The 22,581-nt window shown below is 46.0% G+C and overlaps 1 protein-coding gene and 1 long non-coding RNA gene across 7 annotated transcripts in view; one reads left to right on the top strand and one right to left on the bottom strand.

The window, feature by feature from the left end:
• The window catches only part of TRANK1 (tetratricopeptide repeat and ankyrin repeat containing 1), a 97,162-nt gene that overhangs the window by 33,939 nt on the left and 40,642 nt on the right, over positions 1-22,581 (bottom strand). For all 6 annotated transcript variants that reach the window (XM_061395881.1, XM_061395880.1, XM_061395883.1 and 3 more), the window contains 5 exons: positions 18,434-18,604; positions 10,001-10,162; positions 8,886-9,140; positions 7,049-7,225; positions 3,525-6,428 (listed from right to left, as the gene is read on the bottom strand). In XM_061395881.1, coding sequence (XP_061251865.1) covers positions 3,525-6,428; positions 7,049-7,225; positions 8,886-9,140; positions 10,001-10,162; positions 18,434-18,604 — 3,669 coding nt within the window. The remainder of the gene's footprint in view (positions 1-3,524; positions 6,429-7,048; positions 7,226-8,885; positions 9,141-10,000; positions 10,163-18,433; positions 18,605-22,581) is intronic.
• Positions 868-22,581, top strand: part of LOC133235049 (uncharacterized) — a 41,256-nt gene continuing 19,542 nt past the window's right edge. The window contains exon 1 of the long non-coding RNA XR_009732427.1: positions 868-1,088. This is a non-coding gene — a long non-coding RNA (uncharacterized LOC133235049). The remainder of the gene's footprint in view (positions 1,089-22,581) is intronic.

Here is a 22,581-nt window from a genome sequence, read left to right as displayed (position 1 = left end):
CAGGCGGCTTAAAATTTTTTTTAATACTTTATGTGTTTTCTAAAGTCTCTCAACTCTAATACATATTATTGGGGCTTTTTCTGGTTCTATACACAGAAACATTTACACACAGTCTTCCCTCCATCCTGAGAGGAGGTGGAAGATGGGGCATAAGCAGTGATCATCTGGGTGGGTTGCTGAGTATATTAAAAAAAAAAACAAACATTGTTCACAGGAACAGTTCCCTCTGTGGAGAAACTTTAGCCAAAGAAAAAGTTTAATCAGAGAAGTGAGAAAATGTGGAAGCAAAAAAAAGCAATCCAACAAGACTAAATAATCAACGTTTAGTCATTAAGCAAAGTCAAGGACCTTTAGTTCCTCCTCAAGGATCAGAGATATTCTGAACCATATCCTCTGAGCAGTCTAAGAGATAATGAAACCCCCACCAGCTGGAAGACGTTAACTACACGATGAAAAGACTATAGCCATGACACGCTGCCACAATTCTGAGAACTGGCCTCAAGCAATACGGGAACAAACTGACCCTGGAGCTGAAGAATGACTGTACTTAAAACAATCAGAATGACACTTGTCAGACCACCACACAACGAATTTCAAGATAATGGTGAGAGCTGACTATACTGTTTTTGCACGTGCCCCCTTCCCCCCTCCCCCCGTCTATAAAAGCTCTTGTCCACTGATAGGGCAGTGGAGGCAGGGAAGTCGACCTTTGAACCATTTGCCTGTCTCAGAAATAAAGCAAACTTTCCTTTCCACCAACCCTGCTTCTTTACTAGCTTTTGAGCAGAGAGCATCTGGACCCCTTGCTATAAGGTCTAGGCACACAACAGGAGGCCGCACTCTCGCGATATCTGGCTCCCATGGTTTTCTGGAGTGCTGACACCGTGCACGGAAGGCTTTGAGGAACCTGCTGCTCGTGGCTTGCTGGCCCTGAGAAGAGGGCTTGGGGAGACATCCTAGCAGCTGCTGAAACCATTTGTTTTGAGGATCCTCCCTGTTTCTCCCCTGCTTGGCACTGGCTGCCAACATACTTCCCCTTGGAGGAGTGGAAACGTGAATCTGGACGAGATGAGGCGCTCCAAGACCCAGTAAGTCCCTTGGTGTGCACCCGGCTAACTCCTCTTTTGAGCATGAAGCGCTATTTGGGCATTTTGTCAGTTGGTTCTGATGTCTGTCTGCCACTGGGGACTGTTTGGAAGCAAGAGTGTCATTTGGGCATTTTTGCCACTTGGTTCTGACCTGTGTCTAATATTGAGGACCCTTTGTGAGCAGTGAGTGTCATTTGGTTCTGATATGTGTCAACCACTGAGGACCATTCATGTTGGGGAGGTGTTTGTTTGGGACTCCATATGGGTCATCTTCTCAGTGGATCTGTGACCGTTCTGTCTTCTGATGTGTGAGTGTATATATATATATATATATACACACACACACATTTATATTCCATTTGTGTGATTGGTATTCTTGACGCCTTTTGTAAAATGGGAAATTCAGGTTCAATTCATTAAGAAAAATTTAGCTATGAACCTCTAAGAAAAAAAAAGAAAGTTTTTTTTTTTTTTTAAACACTGTGGGGCCAATGGCATTCTTCACACTCCAGAGAAAATTGGTTAAGATGAAACCCTTTTGAAAATCTAAAACTGGTTCTTTTTGCAATATTCAGTTAGAGAAAGGTGGCTTCATAAAATGCTGTTTTCAGAATTCTGACCCCAAGAGAATAAAAATATACCTAGAAGAAAGCTTGAAGTTAACTCTTATCAAGTCCTTGAAATAAGAGCTCATTCCCTGAGATTTCAGCCCTGGATTAATTAGTAGAACTTCAAAAGATATTTGGGTTCATTAAACACTTATCCTGTGCCACAGTAAAGAGAAAATGTGCTGTGAGAAAAATGTATGTTTTTAGAGATTATGGAATATGTTAAGTTTGCAAATCAGAAAATGCTGATATAATAGTTCATTTACTTGTTTCTTGGTTTTGCTATCATCTTTTAAAAGTTAAAAACTCTAATATATAAAAATGATAAGGGAAGCATTTCAGGATGTAAAGCAAGTAGGAGATGTGTTGTCAATAAGGTATAAAAAATGAAAATACTTTTGCTGAAGGATAAAAGAAGAATAATTTTGTCTGGAACGTGGAAAACAAGATGTGGAACAGTCATAAACTAGGTACTAACAGCACTGAGAAATGCATGAACTGCAGCTCCATGGTATTAACATGCAGAAATCCCAAAACATTGTTATAAGCAAAAAAAACAAAGTTGTAGAAAGGTATGTCTGACATGAGTCCATTAAACAAAATGTTCAAACATGTAAAATAATACTCTATGTTGTCCATGGTCAGATGGAGAACATAGATGGTGAGTTGGTGAGGAGTCTAAAAACCACATAGGAAGTATTCTCTGTGCCTCAGTTACCTCCTTTGTAAAATGGAAAACATGCCTTCTTTATAAGGTTGTTGTGAGGATTAACAACAGATACCCATGGGAGTTCCCCTGGTGGTCTAGTGGTTAGGATTCTGGACTTACATCACCATGGCCCAGGCTCAATCCCTTGTCAGAGAACTGAGATTCCACAAGCCACATAGCACAGCAAAAGAAAAAAAAAGCAGATACTCTATGCAAACTGCTTGGCATCATGCCTGGCACAGTGAAGAGGAACATGTGAAGCACAAATTAAAATCACCTGAGTTAGCATTATCTCCCACCACCTCCTACCACCCTACTTTTCTTGCTTCTTCTGAAAGAAAAGCTACTTTCAGGATTAATGACTTGTAATTCGTGTATCATTTTACAGTACAGAAGTGTGTGCTTCCAAAGTGCTTTAACAAAGTTCTCAAGCAGTTGTTTACATGTTCCCCTGAAATGTTTCCACATCATGGCCAACACTTTAAACTGTTATTACTTAGAGGTTTATTTCCATTCAACCACAGCTTAAATCATCAACCTAAGAATGAGTAGTGGTATTTATTTAATTTATGGTTACTAAAGGGGGAAAGCAGGGAAAATAAATTAGGAGATTGGGATTAACATATACACACTACTATACATAAAATAGATAACCAACAAGGACATACTGTATAGGCACAGGGAACTCTGCTCAATATCTTGTAATAATCTGTAAGGGAAAAGAATCTGAAAAATTTTATATAACTGAATCACTTTGCTAGATACCTGAAACTAACATCTATATCATTAAAAAAAAAGAAAGAAGGGGGGATTCCCTGGCGGTCCAGTGGTTAGGACTCCCTGCTCTCAGGGTGGAGGGCTCAGTTCAATTCCTGGTCTGGGAACTAAGATCCCACAAGCCACATGCCACCCCACCCCATAAAAGAGACAGAAAAAAAAAATGAGCAGTGGCAAAAATCCTAAGATCTCTTGTTCATGAGGGTAGTTACTAACAAATGCCAAAATACTGTACTTGGCTCAGCTACAAGAGCCCAACAAAACTAAGTCACAGCTTTAAAACCAGCCCAAGGTCAGTGCCAAGCACTTCCCCCATAAGGCAAGCCCAAGGCCTGGACATACCGGAGTGGGACCTGTAGTTCTGGTACAGCTGGTGGATCTTCTTGGGCTTGCGCACTGCGCACTGCTTGTCCACAGCGTTCCTGCTGGCGTAGTGGAACAGGGAGCGCAGATCGCTGAAGCGGAAGGCCACGCCCTTCATGATGCTCTGGGCCGTGTCCCCCGTGAGGAACATGGCGTTGGGGTCGTTGATGCATTTCATCAGCAGCGCCAGCTCGGCTTGGGTGAAGTCCTGGATCTCATCACCATAGAGCTCGTGGATGGACCACGGGAGCACCTTGAGCTTCGACAGCCTCCGGGACAGGTTGTACAGAACATCCTCATCGTCAAAGTACCCTTTCTGAGACCTAATCTGCTGATACAGGCAGAACAGCCCATAGATCTCGCTCCGGTCTTCCTTGAAATTGGGGCACCGCTTCCGCCCTAATTGCTTGTATGCCTCTTCCGTGAGTCTCCCCCCGGGGCAGCTGAGGGCCTCAAAAGACCCCTTCAGAAAAGATTTTATTTCTTTCCAGATCAGGGCAGGGTTGTAGGAGGTTTTCCCTTTGATCATTTTGGGCCATATCTCATTGACAAACACCTCAAATGTCACATACACCCGGGGGTCGCTGTCGCTCGGGCGCGTTTCCACAGTTTTTTCCTCCTCACTGTAGTCCCCATCAGCCTCAGCCTCCTCGTCCTCCTCCTGCCAGTTGGTGATTGTCAACTCTTCCTGAGTGGACCATCCTACGATGGATCTTTTCAAGCTGCCATCTTCGTTTCTCAGAAAAAACGGTTTGGGCAGAGAAGCATCGAGCAGGAGGAGCAGCTGCTTGGAGGTGACAAACAGAGGGAAGTTCTCATCCCTGAGGTCCTGGAGCTTGTGGACATTGGGTTCCAGCGGTTTGTAGTGACTGGTGGCCTTGGTAGACTTGGAAAGCTCCACGAAATTCCTCTGCACCTCCTGGCACAGGACGTGGTTCTTGGTCACGAAGATCTGATGTAAGTGCTCCAACTGAGGGGGCTCTTGTGGGGAGGGTTCTTCCTCCCCTTGGCCGGGCCCTCCTGGCTCCCCACCGGCTCCCTCTGCACAAGCTTCACTCTCCTGCTCCTCCTCTAGGCAGCCCACTGTTCCCACCTCCACGGATCCTTCCTCCTCCTCCTCCTCCCCTTCTTCCTCCTCCTCCTCTTCTTCCTCCCCACCCTGACCCTCCTTTCTGGGTTCCAGTTCCAACCTTCGCTTCAGCCAGATCTGCTTTGCCAGCAGCGGGCTCCCCGCCTGCTGGGCTTTCTCCCAGTAGCCGTGGAATTTCTTCCACAGCCTGTACAGGCAGCAGGTGGTCTTGCCCGTGCCGCTGCGCCCAATGAGGATAATGGGTTCCAGCGGCCTGGGGTTGAGGCCGATCACCGCGTACTCGAGCTCGCCCACCCGAAACGGGTACTCCACCGTGGCCGTGGTGTCATTGAGGATGTTGGAGGCCATGTTGGTGCTGAAGCTGTGGAACTTCATGATGTTATATTCTGTCTCCACCGCGCTGGCTGGGGGGAAGTACTCGGGCTCGGCGCGGGCCCCGCCCTTCTCGGCCTCCGTGTCCTCCACGTAGCAGCGGGGGATCCGCTTTTGGATTTTCATGTTGGCGGACACTGGGCCCTTGTTGATGCCCTTAAGCTTCTTGCGCAGGATGCAGGACAAGCCCCGGTTGTAGGCGCTGCAGATGGCCTGGATGGAGTAGGACAGTTTGTTGTGATCTAAGACGATGTCCCAGATCCGTATGATTTCCGTGTAGACCCGCCCGGACTTCTCGGTGGGGTGCATGCTGCGCTCTGCGGCTATGATCTTCTCGGGGTTCTCGCTGCACCGCGGGGAGAAGTCAATCGCCAGCTCCCACAGCATCCGGGCCGCCTTGTCCAGCTTGGCCTCGAAGAGCTGGATGCTTCCTTTCAGGTTCCTCAGCCGCTTCCGCAGGCCCGGGGTCCACTCACCATTGCCCAGCTTCTGGATGGCCAGGATGATTTTCTTCTTCATGACCTTGGACATGACCTTGCTGGACAGCTTCTTCAGCATTTCTGAAGTGCACTCGATCTCCCACGTCATGTTCTCAAAGTCCAGGAGGCAGATGTCCATCTCTGACACGCTCCAGTCATCCTGGTCGTCGCTGCCCTCTGTCCCCCTGCTACCCTCAGGAAGGAGCTGTGCGGCCGAGAGGCCTGCCTGCACATGTCCCTCTGCAGCCTCCAGGGCCCCGGGGTTGTTCCCGCTGCAGTCAGAGCCCCCCGCCCCCGGGGCACCCTGCAGCTCTTCTTTCTCTCCTTCGGTGCCAGCTCCTGTCTCCAGAGTCTCGGGGCCCTGAGGACAGTCCTCCGGGAGGGATGAATTCAATTCCAGCTGCTGAATCAAAGCCGTGATGTCCTGCACGAGGCAGTCTCTCCGGGAGCAGGGCCTGGCAGCCTCAGGCTCCGGCCTCGGGGCCTGGGCATCAGGGAGGGTCTCCCAGCTGTCAGGGACCCTGGCTTCTTTGGGTGGGGCTCGCACAGCACCCGGCAGCAGCTTGGAGGAGCCCTTGACCTGAGCAGTGTGAGCAGGGGCCGCCGGGCGTGGGGGCTTCCCAGGGTGGGCGGTGGTGTCCTGCCGGCCCCGGCGTCTGGTCTCCGTCAGGGCTTTGTTCCAGGCCAAGAGCAGTGGGTCGTTCTTCTTCACGCGGTGCCGCGCGTCTTTGCCTTCCTTGTTCTTCAGGTTGAGGTTGATGTCAAACTTCGCCAGCAGACCTACCAGCTTTCCCGTGCGTTTGAGCATGCCTTTCTGGAAAAGGATATGCATCAATGTGTTCCCGCTGCCATCCTGCATGTTGGGGTTGAGGTAGGAAAACTCCTCTGGCTTGGACCAGAACAGATCCAGCAGGTGGCTGAGGAAGTTAAAACCGATGTCAGCTGAAAGACACAAAAACCCTGTGAGCACTAGACAGCTATTCTGGGGAGCAGAGATGCCAGCCGGGGAAGGGCCTTAGAACACAGAGCTTCCCCAAGCATTTCATAACCCAGTGGTTCTCAACTGGGGGCAATTTGCTCCCCAATGGACATGTGGCTATGTCTGGAGACACTTTTGATTGTCACAGTTTAGGAGGTGCTTCTGGCATCTAGTGGGTGGACATCTCACAAATGCACGGCACAGCCCCAAAACAATGAATTATCCTGCCCAACTGTCGGTAGTGCCAAGGCAGAAAAACCCAGAAATCATCTTAATATTCCAATAAGATCTTTTATGTCAGGACCCTTGAAATGATGTAAATAAATGAAAAGTATGTGCAGCTATGGATGGCCGACTTTGGAACATAAGAATTTTCTTCATCAGCCCACTCTGACCACTCACAGTGATGGTCACTCCTTCCCATTGAGCTATGGGTGAGGGGCCAAGAGATAGGGGCTTGGCCAAGAAATAGGCCTTTTCCAGACCGCTGGCTTTCCCAGTAGGAAAGACCAAAGACCACAGCATCCTTTCTAATATCCAGTTTCGTCCTCAAGAAAAAGACTGCTGACAGAATGAAGCCTACCTTTGATATCTAGAAAGATGTGGAGCGCAGCATGCAAGGGAGTGTCACCTTCCGTGAGAGAAATACTTCGGGGGTCTGCACCCTTGGTCAAGAGGACGAAGGCCATGTCGAAGTCCTCATGCTTCATGCACACAGCAAGCGGCGTCTCCTGGCTGCTCTGGAGACCCTCCAGCAAGGCTGGGGGAGGCAGAGAGAAGGATACAGTGAGCCACGTCCCAGGGGTGGGACCATTTCTGCCCTTTAGCCTAAAGCAAGAAAGGGTGCTGACCCCACTTCCAAGGCCCTCCTGCCACCGCCCTTTCTGGGAGGCAAGGGCTTCCCAGTGCCCTTGGGGGAAAGCTTGCCCCCTCCATGTGTCCTGTCCCTGGGCCTCGTCTCCTTTCCCATCTCTCCAGCTCCCTCTCCCACACTGCAGCAGGACCATCATCAGCACTGCCCTGGAGTAGGGACGGTGTGAGCGACTGAACTCCCAGTGTCTGTCCAACCCTCTCCATGACACACACTCAGTGGCCAGGACGTGAGCAAGCTTCCCACTTCCTCTGCTTCTATGAAGCTTTTCCCCGAGAATGCCCGTCGGCCCTCATTTATCATATTCCCTGACATGTCCCCACGTGCACACCACTTTCTTTTTAGCTCAGTCTACATTTCCCCTCTGCACTGCAGGCTCTCCAACCTCCACCCTCTTTGGACCTGCAGCCTTCTTGCACTGCTGCTTGCTGGCAGCCATGAATTCACTCTGCATCCTTGGGCCCTGGCACCTGACCCCAGGGAGGCCTTCAATAAGAGCTTGCTTCATCAGGAACAAAACAGGAATTCCACAACTGCCACGGTTTTTGGTCAAAGATAGTAAGAGTCCATGTCAGGAATGGGTTTGAAGACATTAATAGGCAACCTTCCATCTATCTCCTGAGACCCGTGGGTAAGGCCAACACTGGAAAGCTTTGTAAGGCTGGGAGCTGGGACCAGTGTGGCATCACTCCCTCTGAAGGTGATTTCCCTTAACCTGCAAGGCGGGTGGAGAACCATGCAGCCAAGGCACTCTGCCCAGATCCTGCATCCATGAACACACTGAATATTCAAAACAGCCCTGAGAAAGAGGGACTACTGTCACTCCCGTTTTACAAATGAGGAGATGGAGGCCAGTTCGTAGTGGCCTTAGGAAGGGGTTTTGGAGGGGTGGGGGTGTAGGGAGAGGAGGCTGGTGTTTCCAGATTAGCTTTAAATAAAACCGGATCCAGCAAGCCGTCTGCACGCTCCAGACACACACCCAGCCAAGTGTGACTGTGCTGATGAAAGCGGCAGATGTTCCCACCCACCCATTATCTGGCCGTTTCTTTAAAAACAAGCATCACAGATCCCAATCATGGATCAGAAAAGAACACCGCAGAGTTTGACTGGGACCCACACAGTGTATCAAGTGCAAGGACTGGTCCAGCCGAAGGTCAGGAGGAAACGACTACTGTGGCTGCACCAGGGCTGACGCCCCTCCACAATTCTGACATTTCTCACACAAAACACAAAGGGAAGGGAAGAATTCACAAAAGTGCCTTGACCTGATCACTGCTTCCAGTGAGAAGATATGGAGGAGAAAGAGAATGAGGCGGAAGGAGAATCCAAGGGACTACCCCAGTGGTCCAGGAGTTAAGACTCCATGCGCCCAATGCAAGGGCTGTGGGTTTGATCCCTGGTCAGGGAATGTCCCACGGCAAGGCCAAAAAATAAATACACTTTTTCAAAATTAAAAAGGAGTCTCTGAAATCAAGTGAAAGCGCCATAACCTGCGGCACCTGGACTCCCCGGGCTTGACCCCGATGCTGACTCAGCATCTGGGACTCACCTCCATGGTCTATCAGTCGGTCCAGGAGCAGGCTCCTCCTCTGGTCCCAGGCCTTGAGGTGGGGGAGGATGGCACAGAGGTCGAGGGTCGAGAGGTCGCAGTCTTTGATGAGACAGTCCCCGAGCGGCGGCTGCCCGCTCACCTTTCGGGTCAGCAGCAAAAGCACTTCGGGCCATTTCTGTTTTTCCAGTAAAATCTTGAGGAAGGTGTTGGCACAGTTGCGGTCAATGTCATAGACCAGATCAGGAGGGATTTCTTTCAAAAACAAGAACACATCACACTCCAAAAACAGGTTCCTGTGATTTCTGTCCCCAGCCACAACCCTAAACAGAGGGACATCACTGCCCCAAGTTACAGGAGACCATAAACAGTACTTAGTTATTTCGGCCATGCTACTCAATCACAGGTGAGCCTCAGTGACAGCACTCGCCAGTGAGCTTGAGAAGGTTGGAAATACCCAAGGAATATACAGTCTTAGCCAACAGAAAAGAGAAACATCTGTGGTATTTTAAAAAGGATAGGGACTTCCCTGGTGGTCTGGTGGTTGAGAGTCCATCTGCCAATGCAGGAGACATGGGTTCGATCCCTGGTTCAGGAAGACCCACATGTTGCCATGGGGCAACTAAGCCCATCTGCTACAACTACTGAGCCCTCGCACCAAGAATTGTGTTCCACAAGAGAAGCCTCCACAAGAAAAAGGCTGTGCACCCCAACTAGAGAGTAGCCCCTGCTTACCCCACCTAGAGAAAGCCTGAGTTCAGCAAAGAAAATTCAGCACAAACAAATAAATGTTTAATTGTTTAACACTCATTTAAATAATTTTAAAGTTTAAAAAAAATGAAGAAATAAAAAATGTAAATGGATCATATATGCAAATTCCAGGAGGATGCATGAGAAACCAATAACAGAGGTTGCCCTAGGGATGAGATTTAAAGACATAAGTTCAAGGGGTGGATGATCCACTTTTCACTGGAGAATGTTCTGTGTTGTTTGAATGTTCTCCGTGTAGATCATGACATTTATTTTTTAATCACTTCTTAAACAGGATAGTAAAAAAGAGTATTAAGGTGCCTAGAGCATCTGTGAACACAATTGAAGGTTGTCAGAAACCTTACCTTGCAAAGAAGAAAGGATGCGCAAGAACTTCTGAACCACTTCTTGCTTCATAAAGTTTTTCTGCAACAAGTGACTTCCTGAGTTCATATATGTCGCCAGTTGCTCGCAGACTTTCTGGAAAATGTCCCCCTCGTTAGCTGGTCCCTCACCAGTGCTCAGTTCTGCAAAACACCCCCAGATGCTTCTTGTGACTGCAGAGATCACACAGGCATAGATTGCAAAGACAATCACACCTCTCCACCCCTCCATGTAGCCAGGCAACTGCAGAGCACCTGTTCTCCCCTTCCACCACTCTAGCCTAGCTTCATGACCTGCTATGACAAGGAGAATGTAGTGATTGTGAGTTTTGTGCCAGTTCTGAGCCTGAGCCTCAAGAAGCCTTGTTTAGTTCTATTCAGGTCCAGGCTAGATAAGACTCATCATAAAACAAAGATGAATCAACCCAGTGGTCCAAACTGAGGCCCCACAGATATGAAAGAGCCCAGTCAAGATCAGCAAGAAGCAGACACTTGAAGAAGTTCTGTTACAGCTATGAGAATAGCCAAGCCTCAGTGGCTGAGCTGCAGGATCATGAACTAAAGTGTTTGTTGCTTTAAATCACTAGGTTTGAGGGCTGTTTGTTAAGTAGCAATGGATAAGTGATACAACAGTTCAAGGATATAACAGTAGGAGGGTAGCTTACCGCAGCAGCAACATCTAACTACACACCAGCCACCCACATATCTAATTGGCAAGTGGAAAAAGCCAAGAGTAAGGAGCCAGCTCTCTAGCCAAGAGGGAAGACACTAACCGCTCGGTTCAATTTACTGAGAAAGTAGTTATGATTAGAAATCATCCAATAAAGGAAGTCTGAAAAGGGGCAAATGCTTTATTTGGTATCAGATTATACACTCAAAAAGCCCTTCTGGTTAACATGGAATCTTACTAAACAGATCAACCGGATGTGGGCTTTTCACACCTGGCTTAAGTACTATCATGTGGTGAAGAGGTGAATGCATGTTCAATGTCATGTTCTAACAGAAGCAGGGACACTTTAAAGGAGATGGAAAAATAAAAGCATCCCATCAGCAGTCAGGTCTCCCACAGCAGACCCCAAGCCAAAGATGTGTGTGCAAATAGTTCAAGAAAGAAGAGACCAGTGAGGGTCGGGGGAACAGGTAAGGGCTGGGGAGGAAGCAGGCAGGCTGTCAGCCCCACGGTCCCCTGGGGGATCTGGAGTGACTCACTCAGAGCTGCGCTGGCAAGGCAAGGGGAATGGGCTTTCAGATTCTCACCTCTGTCTGCCACTGTCCACAGCCTGCCTTGAGTGAGTGAGTGAAAGTCGCTCGGTTGTGTCCGACTATTTGTGAACCCATAGACTATACAGTCCATGGAATTCTCCAGGCCAGAATACTGGAGTGCCTTTCCCTTCTCCAGGGGATCTTCCCAACCCAGAGATCGAACCCAGGTCTCCCGCATCGCAGGCGGATTCTTTACCAGCTGAGCCACAAAGGAAGCCCAAGAATACTGGAGTCGGTAGCCTATCCCTTCTCCAGCGGATCTTCCCGACCTAGGAATCGAATCGGGGTCTCCTGCATTGCAGGTGGATTCTTTACCAACTGAGCTATCAGGAAAGCCCTAGAGGCTATAAATTCCCATGCACTTCTGGTTTGAAGGAGCCTGAGCAAAGCAGGCTCCATAAGCCCTTAGGTTGTTCTCTTTGAGAACGAGCCTTAGGTGTGGGCTCTGCAAAGTGAAGGCACATCAGGGAGCACACAACAGTGGGAAGGGACCCAGGGGACCCAAGCAGAGCTCCGACGTCACCTGCTGTGCCTTCTGATACACACCTGGCTCGCCTTTCAAAAGACTGGGTCAGAGAACCAGAAACACACACACACACACCAACTTCCCGGGCAAGCCCCCACTGCCTTCTAATCAAGAGACTTTCCGGTGCCAGACAGAAGCAAGACCACTCTAGCACTAACCTCTAGAGAAAAGGGTGGAAACCCTTGGCACAGGAAGACCCACATCACCTAAGCTAGCAGCCGGCTCTGAGGCAGAGAACATGAACTGTGTAGTGTAAGAGTGACTGAACAATACCCCTGGGCCTGGCATCCCACCTTCATCCTAGAACGCCTCTGAAGACACAAAAACAGTGATAATGCACAATACAGGAATAGAACCCTTGCTAAAGGAGGAACTTCCTTCTCCACCAAGCAGGTGGAAACCTGGCCACGTGTCCCCTGCCTCCTGCCTCACGGCATCATTCTTCCACCGGGGCAGTTAGTTTAGTATAAAATCATTTGAAACTGAACAGAAAGATTACCAAGCTTGACAGTAGAGACAGTTAGATGCAGTTGTATAATAATGGGTGGCTGTGTGGTTCAGAATAATTAAGAAGGTGGTTATAGACCAGAGAAAGGAACAGAAATCAGGCAAGAAACTAGAGAGTGATATCAGCAACACAGAAAAGCATCAAAGGAAATGTGCTGAAACAGACAGTAGTAGCTGTGGGTCGGCATCTCTGGGTAGGTACACGTGATTTATTACTCTGAACCTGTCTGCTTTTTCCTAAATTTTCTATAAGCTTAAGAGAGAGAAGAAACTTTGGGTTATAAGGTTATTCATACATTATAATCACAGGTTTTTTAGAAAGATGACTATGTAAGTAATGAACAACCCAAAGACTAGATAAAAAATATGCCAAAGTGTAATTACAATAAAGTTTTGTTTTTATTTTTATTTATTTAAAAAATGTATTTATTTTTCTCTTTTTTGGCTGCTTCCCAAGACATGTGGGATCTTAGTTCCCCGACTAGGGATCGAACCTGTGCCCCTGCAATGTAAGTGTGGAATCCTAACCACTGGCCGAAGGGAAGTCCCTCTGTGTTTATACAAAATGATATTTTTACAAATTTTCTACAATGGTCATATTTAATAAATATATACAAGCAGATTCAAAATTAAAAATTAAAATTAAAAGAGATCGTTTAAAGCTGCAGTAGTGCTCAGCTGTAATAGTTCTTGTTGTGTGTGTTAGTTGCTCGGGTGTGTCTGACTCTTTGTGACCATATAGATTGTAGCCCATTAGGCTCTTCTGTCCATGGGATTTTCCAGGGAAGAACACTGGAGTGGGTGCCATTTCCTCCTCCAGAGGATCTTCCTGACTCCGGGATCAAACCCACATCTTCTATGTCTCCTGCATTATAGGCAGATTCTTCTTGTTAAAAAACAGAAATATATCATTTCAAAAGGAGATTTTGCTTTTGTATGAAATCTTCCTTTCGAGGTAAAAAAAGATGAAACTGACAAGCTTTATTACAAACACTTTATCAAGTGAAATTTATGTAGCCATCCCATTTTTATAAAAGAAAATTAAAATATATAACTGTAAATGCATGGAATAAGAGTAAATGACCAAATCACAACTATATTAATGTTTCCAGGTAGGTGGGTTTATGAAGGATATTTTCTTTTTTTAAAAAAGAATCTATTGATTTTATAATAAAGAAAAAGTATCATCAATATCGCATGCCTTCATTTACTGAAAAAGAGGGCATTTTGTGGTGCTGAGGGACTCAAGGTTGATACACCATGGCCTCTGAATCACGGGCTCCATCTATGGGGGAAACACACAGAGAAGGTCAGAGTCCTCTTAGTCCTGGGCAAGCGGCACCTTCACAGAGCAGAAAGCAGCTGGTGCCTCGGGGAGGACCAGAGAGAAAGGCTTCAGATGCCTGGATTTATTCTCTGAAAAGCCCTGCACCAGTGAATCAAAGGAAAAATCACCACCGACCAAGAACAATAACAATAGAGGCTCCAGTCTCCTTGGTCCTGACGGCAGTCCAGCTGCTAGAGAAGGTGGACATGCTGCCATCTAGTGGTTGTCACGAGAGGCAGGGAAAGACAGGTAACCCTGACCTCTCAGGTTCACCCCACCCCCAACCTCCCTACTGCCCTGTGGGCCTTGCCTTCCCCCGGCAGCTAGTGAGAAAGGCCCTGCCCTGAATCTGCTGAATCAAAATCTGCATTTAAAAGGCTCCCAAAGAATTCACGTGCATGTTAATGGAAGTTCTTATTTAGAGAACAGCAGAAATCTTCACCAAGACCCTATATTTCTCAGGCTTTCTCACCTACATGCAAAAGCCACCCAAAGATAACCATCTCCATTTTCATCAGAATGGGGCACAGTAACCGCCAGAAAGAGCCAAAGGTGAGAACATCTTTTATCCTAGCCTATATCCTAGCTGTTCATCTGGGCACACAAGCTAGTGTCCTAATGATGCTTTACTCAGGACCACAGATGTGAAAAACGAAACCATCAAGTGGACTTCCTGGTGGTACAGGGGACAAGAATCTGCCTGCCAATGCAGCGGACATGGGTTCGATCTCTGGTCCAGAAAGATTCCACATTCCTCAGAGCAACTAAAGCCCCTGCACCCCAACTGCTGAGCCTGTGCTCTAGAGCCCGCGAGCCCGTAGGTCTCACCACCTCCTGAAGCCCGTTCACCTAGAGCCTGTGCTCTGCAGCAAGAGAAGTCACCATAATGAGAAGTGCACGATAGGCTTGTGCACAGCAACGAAGCCCCAGCACAGCCAAAAATAAACAAACTGTTGTTGTGGTTTAGTTGCAAAGTTGTGTCGGACTCATTTGTGACCCCATGGACTGTAGCCCACCAGGTTCCTCTGTCCATGGGATTTCCCAAGCAAGAATACTGGAGTGGGTTGCCAGGCGATCTTGCCAACCCAGGGATCAAACCCACATCTCCTGCATTGGCAAGTGGGTTCTTTACCACTGAACCACAGGGGAAGCCCTAAAAATAAATAAATGAAGTTTTTAAAAAACCCATCAAGTTAAAACTCAGGTCAGGAGCAAGGGTACCAACCCCCTAGGTAGCATCTCTTCCTAAAAATAATGCTTCCATTGTGCCCACTAATGTGTGAATGGGGAGAGATTAAAATCCATATAATCTTCATTTTTATGAAGATCTACCTTCATTCCCATGGCCCCAGGCCCTCCTTCTGCCCTTCCCTCCCACTGTCTTCTCAACTACTACTCTGCACAGAAAACCATTCTGGGTTAAAGTCTAAAATGACACTGTCCAATACAGAGGCCCACTAACTTAATTACATAAAAATAAAGTTAATAAAATTTCAGTTCTTCAGTTGCTTCTTGTTGTTGTTGCTCAGTCGCTCAGCCATGTCCGACTCTTTGCAGCCCCATGGACTGCAGCACGCCAGGCTTCCCTGTGTTTCACTGTCTCCCAGAATTTGCTCAAACTCATGTCCACTGAGTCAGTGATGCCATCCAACCATCTCATCCTCTGTCGCGCCCCCTTCTCCTCCTGCCTTCAATCTTTCCCAGCATCATGGTCTTTTCCAATGAGCTGGCTCTTTCACATCAGGTGGCCAAACTATTAGAGTTTCAGTTTCAGCATCAGTCCTTCCAAAGAATATTCAGGACTGATTTCCTTTAGGATTGACTGGTTTGATTTCTTTGCTGTACTAGGGACTCTCATGAGTCTTCTCCAACACCACAGATCAAAAGCATCAATCTTTGCTGCTCAGCCTTCTTTATGGTCCAACTCTCACATCCATACATGACCACTGGAAAAACCATAGCTTTGACTAGATAGACCTTTGTTGGCAAATAATGTGCTTTTTAATATGCTGCCTAGGTTTGTCAAAGCTTTTCTTCCAAGAAGCAAGCATCTTGTAATTTCATGGCTGCAGTCACCATCTGCAGTGACTTTGGAGCCCAAGAAAATAAAGTCTGTCACTGTTTCCACTGTTTCCCCATCTATTTACCATGAAGTGATGGGACCGGATGCCATGATCTTAGTTTTTTGAATGTCGAGTGAGTGAGTGTGTGTGTCTGTGTGTATGTGTTGGGGGTGGAGGGGTCAATTTTCCCCCTCAGGAGGTGGTGAGGAAAACAAACCCCAGTGTGGCCAGGTGGAAGACAGCCTATTCAAAATGACCTAAGCACCCAAAATGACTGAGACACAGTCCAGACACCATGGATGTTCGTGCCCCCAGAGAGGAACTGGGCCTCTAGCACTCATCTTATCCAAGTTCCTCTGACCTTTGCTCTCCCTCCTTTCACCTGAAAGATTTTTTTCCCCGCACCTGAAAGCGTGCCTGATCATTCCCGGGGAAATTAAATCCCAGGAGATAAGAGGAAAATAGTCTTCCAGACCCAGGGGAAAACGATAGAAACAGTCCCCCATTCAAGTTATGTTTCTGTGTCTAAGAACTGCCAACAGTCACATCCTCTTTCAGGGCCCCTTCCCAATAGTTCAGGTGCTCTTCTAGACGGCCTCTATGTGCTCAAAGCAACAGGAAAAGACTAGGTTTCGCCACTTCTCTGACCATTTCTTTGTTTTCTTAGGAGGGCTTGCCTGCCGTGCCATGTCAAACTTCGAAAAAATACATGCCTGTGCTTTTCTCCTTCCTTGTGAATCTAACATAGGGAAGATCCACTTAAAAATCCAAAGGAGGATAACAAAGGGAGGGAGGGCTGGGTGAAGGAATCCTGGATGCCTGTTAGCCCACACCCGGCAGAGCCCCACTGGTTTCTGTCTCAACGTCTGAAAGATGCTCAGTCCTCATTTTATCCACTTGATGATGATTCCCCTTCTGAATACCTGACGAGGCCTAGGAAGTACTGAACTCCTTGAATCCATAACTGCTAACAGGATCCACGGAGTTTTCAATCAATGGCAGAAAAAGAAATGATCCTCCTGAACATAAAACAGCCAAGAAATCCTATCCACTCTATGACCACAGACTCTAGCATAACAACAGCAACAACAAAGATAGCAGCAGGCGCATTTTCCTGCTTCTTAAAGGAAGGGGGCTGGGATACGTATATACGCACACAAGTTTTTTAAGTAAAAAATGAAAAGAAACAGAACCAGATAGAGTTCTTAGAAATTAAAACTGAGTTTCAAATTTAAAAATGCAATAGACAAGCTAAATTATAAAAGGAAAAGCTAAAGTCCTAGTTAAAGATCTGGAAAGAAAAAAGAAAAAGAGATAGAAAGCGTTAAGGAAAGCAGAGGAGAAGCTCATCTATGTGAAAGTGCTGGCAAAGAGACAGTGGAAGGAAACAGAAGTGATAGAAGATCATTTCCCTGAGCTAAAAAAAGTTAAGACTAAAAGGGATCATAAGGTGCTAAGCAAGAAGAATGAATAAGATACAGTCCAGGGAAATTCCAGAACTCTAAGGACAGGAAATTCTAGAAGGGACAATAAATAAGACTGACATTTCTTCCAATCAGTAATGGAGGCGAGAATACAAAGTTGTGAGGAACGAGGTTTTACAGCATATTTCACAAACCCAAGAGATCACAGACTGTCACACACCAGAAAAGGCTGCTGTTAAACTGTGACACATCACTGATCATGAAACGCAATCCAATTCAAAGATGGCAAAATGTGGGGGGAAAGTGCAACTGAGGATCGATGAAATACAAGGCCTAAATGCAGACCAATTCTCAATCTAAGGACAGAATAAAGACATTTCAAAAACCCTATAAGTCTACTATGCACATCTCCTCACTGAAAAACTTACTGGAGTTGGTACTTAGCAGAGCAAGAAAGAAATCTAGACAGACAGCATGAGTCACAAGTGCTGCATGTGAGTGCAAGAACTGAAAAAAGCATACGTGTGCTGGGGCTACAGTCTAAATAAAAGTCTAAACAAACCTAAAATCATTTGTGTGTACTTACACACCTGTACACACACACATGGACAATGATGTGTTTGTATGCTTCATCAAACTAGGATGCTTAGAGAGTATAATATTTCAAGAGCAAAGTTTTGAGGGCATTTGATGATTCTTCTCATTGGGTGCAATATGCTACTAGTTGTAGAAATCATACTTCCATATAAAGGCAATTAATGTTTTTTCAATTTTTAGAATCAGTCTATAGGTGAAGCACAGAAAATTCAGTCTATAGGTGAATTAAGGAACAGATGTAAATGGCACAAATCACTTTACTAGGCAAAATTCAACAAGGGCTGACTTGCTGCGTTTTATCTTTATAGCAGTCAGTCCATAGATGCTATCCAAACGGACAGATTAAGAAATAGAGTTACAAATGTACTTTTAATTGTTGGCTGTGGTTGTTTCTCAGAAGTGGGCTTGATTTTTGTTATCTCCTGTTCTGTCTGATTTTTTTCTTTTTTACTATGTGCATGCGTGGAAAAAAAAAAAAAATCACGCTTACTGCCCAAGGGTAGACTTGGCCAAGTTCCTAGAATGTAGTAGACACTTTTTAAATAACAGTTGTCTCATTCTGTCTTTCAAAAAAAGCACGCAAGCTTTCCAAAGACTGGGAGGTCTCACTTTCATCTTCATGTGCTAAGACAAGATATACTGATTTGTACCTAATTTCACAGAACCAGTTTTGCCCCCTCGAAAAAGTTAATTCCCTGGAAGCTGTACCTGAGAGGTCCTTAGAACACGCTGCCAGCTTTTCCAAGTGGCTGTTGATTTTGTCAATGGCTCTGAAGTTCTTGTTCCTCTTCAGCACATCCACAGCAGACCGGGACTGTCGATCCACCAGGGTGGGGTCAGCCCCAAAGCGCAGGAGCATCTGTACATCCTCTGTTTGCCCTAGAGCAGGCCAAAGTGAGAAGGAGGGGTTGTCACGGTTTCTTCCATAAGGAGAGGTCCCCATGAGCACACATCTGCCCGGTTCCCAGCCTGAGCGGCCTGGGGCAAAGGGACCAGAGTCCCTCTGTTTACAGAAGCTGAACTGCTGGCCTTGGGCAATCCAGCCGAGTCCCCGGAGCCAGAGTCCTATGTGGAGTGGGAAGGACAATAGCTTTTAAGAGGTTCGGAAGTGCACTCCTCTCTACCTTTCTCCCATCTCCTTGGCAACAAGCAAGGAGAGGGGGATTCTTGTTACTAGGCAACAATTACAGCTGTAAGGATGACAGCAAGCTGTGACTTCAGATTTCTTTATTCCTTAGGAGGAAACAGAACATACTTCCAAAAAAAAAAAAAAAAAACAGTCTGGGGACAGGAGAAGAAAGTGGCAATTGTTTTTGCATCAGGGTTTTCTTCCCTGTTTGAACCTTCGTTAACCCCACCTCTGGCTGCTGGCTCCATCTGCTGCTTTAACATTTATTTGCCAAGCATCAAGGGGTCTCTGTGATCAGATGCAACTGTTTTCAGAATGTAACAGGTATATTCCTGGAGGTACGAAGACTTATGTGAGCACCGAGAGTTACAAGAATCAGTGCCTAATTCCCAGCTTCCAAACACATGCTTTCTGACAATTCACCACGTTGACAGAGTACCTCTACACCAGACAACATCCTGCTTGTGATGCTGTCCTTTCCCATCTCCCCAGTCACAACTGCTCGCCTCTCATCTTACAAAAATAAGGCAAAATTTAAAGTCATACTTCTCACCTATCAAGTATCGCACTGTGAAAGGCAAAATTCTCAGACCCTGAGACTCTCAACCCCTGGTATACACACACCTTCTCCCAGTTATCCATTTAATACTAATCTAAACTCTGCTGTGATGAGACTCTGGAAATGTATTTAACTTCCCAAAGCAGTTGACCTTAAGATGGGGAGATTAACCTGGTCTGATCACATGAGCCCTAAAGGTCAAAGGTCTAGAGGTCAGAGATGGAAGAGCACAGAGATTCAGACTATGAGGGATCTGATGCACAAGAAGTTCTCTCCTGCTGGCTTTGAAGACAGAGGAGGCCATTAGACAAAGAATACGTGTGGTCTGTGGAAACTGACAGCAGCCTCTGGCCAACAGCCAGAAAGAAATCGGGGACCTCGGTCCTACAACCCCTTCATGGATCACAGCCCTGTCATGGCGAATGGTCTTGCATAACTCAGTGAAGCTATGAGCCATTCTGTGCAGGGCTGCCCAGGACGTATGGGTCACAGTGGAGAGTTCTGACAAAACGTGGTTCTCGGGAGGAGGGAATGGCAAACCACTCCACTATTTTCGCCACAAGAAACTCGTGAGCAGTGTGAAAAGGCAAAAAGATATGATACCAGAAGATGAGCCCCTCCAGGTCAGAAGGTGTCCAGTATGCTACTAGGGAAGTGGGGTAGGCAATTACTAATAGCTCCAGAAAGAATGAAGAGGCTGGACCAATGCAGAAATGATGCCCAGCTGTGGATGAGATCACCACCCCAAACGTGGTGGTGAAAATAAAGTCCAATGCTATAAAGAACAATGTTGCATAGGAACCTGGAATGTTAGGTCCATGAATCAAGGTAAATTGGAAGGGGTCAAGCAGGAGAAGGCAAGAGTGAACATCAGTTATCTTAGGAATCAGTGAACTAAAATGGACAGGAATGGGCGAATTTAATTCAGAGGACCATTGTATCTACTACTGTGGACATGAATCTCTTTGAAGATATGGAGTAACTCTCATATTCAACAAAAGAGTCCGAAATGCAGTACTTAGGTGCAATCTCAAAAATGACAGAATGATCTCTGTCCGTTTCCAAGGCAAACCATTCAACATCACAGTAATCCACGTCTAGGTCCCAACCAATAATGCCAAAGAAGCTGAAGTTGAACAGTTCTATAAAGACCTACAAGACCTTCTAGAACTAACACCAAAAAATGATGTCCTTTTCATCACAGAGAATTGGAATGCCAAAGTAGGAAGTCAAGAGATACCTGGAGTAACAGGCAAGTTTGGCCCTGGAATACAAAATGAAACAGGGCAAAGGCTGACAGAATTTTGCCAAGAGAACGCACTGGTCATAGCAAACACCCTCTTCCAATAACACAAGAGATGACTCTACACATGGACATCACTAGATGGTCAATACCAAAATCAGACTGATTATATTCTTTGCAACAAAAGATGGAGAAGCCCTATACGGTCAGCAGAAACAAGACTGTGGCTCAGATCATGAGTTCCTTATTGCAAAATCAGGCTTAAATTGAAGAAAGTAGGGAAAACCACTAGACCATTCAGGTATGACCTAAGTCAAATCTCTTATGATTATACAGTGGAGCTGATGAATAGATTCAAGGTGTTAGATTTGGTAGACAGAGTACCTGAAGAACTATGGACAGAGGTTCATAACATTGTACAGGAGGCAGTGACCAAAACCATCCCAAAGCAAAAGAAATGCAAGAAGGCAAAGTGGTTGTCTGAGGAGACTTTACAAGTAGCTGAGAAAAGAAGAGAAGCGAAAGGCAGTTGAGAAAGGGAAAGATACACCCAACTGAATACAGAGTTCAAGAGAACAGAGAGATAAGAAAGCCTTATTAAGTAAAGAATGCAAAGAAATAGAGGAAAACAACAGAATTGGAAAGACTAGAGATTTCTTCAAGAAAACTCGCGATATCAAGAGAACATTTCATACAAGGATGGATATGATAAAGGACAGAAATGGTAAGGACCTAACTGAAGCAGAAGAGATTAAGAAGAGGTGGCAAGAATACACTGAAGAACTATACAAAAAAGATCTTAATGACCCAGATAATCATGATGGTGTGATCACTCACCTAGAGCCAGACATCCTGGAGTATTAAGTCAAGCGGGCCTTAGGAAGCATTACTACGAACAAAGCTAGTAGAAGTGATGGAATTCCAGCTGAGCTATTTCAAATCCTAAAAGATGATGCTGTGAAAGTGCTACACTCAATATGCCAGCAAATTTGGAAAACTCTGCAGTGGCCACAGGACTGGAAAACGTCAGTTTTCATTCCAATCCCAAAGAAGGGTAATGCCAAAGAATGTTCAAACTACTGTACAACTGCACTCATTTTACATGCTAGCAAGGTAATGCTCAAAATCCTTCAAGTTAGGCTCTAGCAGTATGTGAACCAAGAAATTCCAGATGTTCAAGCTGGGTTTAGAAAAGGCACAAGAACCAGAGATCAAATTGCCAACATTCGTTGGATCATAGAAAAAGCAAGGGAATTCCAGAAAAAACATCTACTTCCGCTTCACTGAATACTCTAAAGCCTTTGACTGTGTGGATCACAACAAACTGGAAAATCTTTAAAGAGATCGTAATACGAGACCACCTGACCTGCCTCCTGAGAAACCTGTATGTAGGTCAAGAAGCAACAGTTAGAACCAGACATGAAACAACAGACAGATTCAAAATTGGGAAATGAGTACAAGGCTGATGTTGTCACTCTGCTTATTTAACTTATACTGAGAGTACATCATACAAAATGCTGGGTTGGATGAATCACAAGCTGAAATCAAGATGGCCAGGAGAAATATCAACAATCTCTGATACGCAGATGATACAACTCTAACTGCAGAGAGACAAGAGAAACTAAAGAGCCTCTTGAGGAGGCTGAAGGAGAGTGAAAAAGTTGGCTTAAAACTCAACAATCAAAAAACAAAGATCATGGCATCTGGTCCCATCACTTCAAGGGAAATTGATGGGGAAAAAGTGGAAATAGTGACAGATTTTATTTTCTTGGGCTCCAAAATCACTTGAGGACAGTGACTATAGCCATGAAATCAAAAGATGCTTGCTCCTTGGAAGCAAAGCTATGACAAACCTAGACATCATATTAAAAAGCAGAGACATCACTTAGCCAACAAAAGCCTGTCTAGTCAAAGCTATGGTTTTT

This window comes from Bos javanicus, chromosome 22 (genome assembly GCF_032452875.1).
Source record: "Bos javanicus breed banteng chromosome 22, ARS-OSU_banteng_1.0, whole genome shotgun sequence".
NCBI classification, from domain to species: Eukaryota; Metazoa; Chordata; class Mammalia; order Artiodactyla; family Bovidae; genus Bos; species Bos javanicus.
The sequence above is the reverse complement of the archived record's forward strand: the minus strand, read 5'-3'. Positions and strand labels throughout refer to the sequence as shown.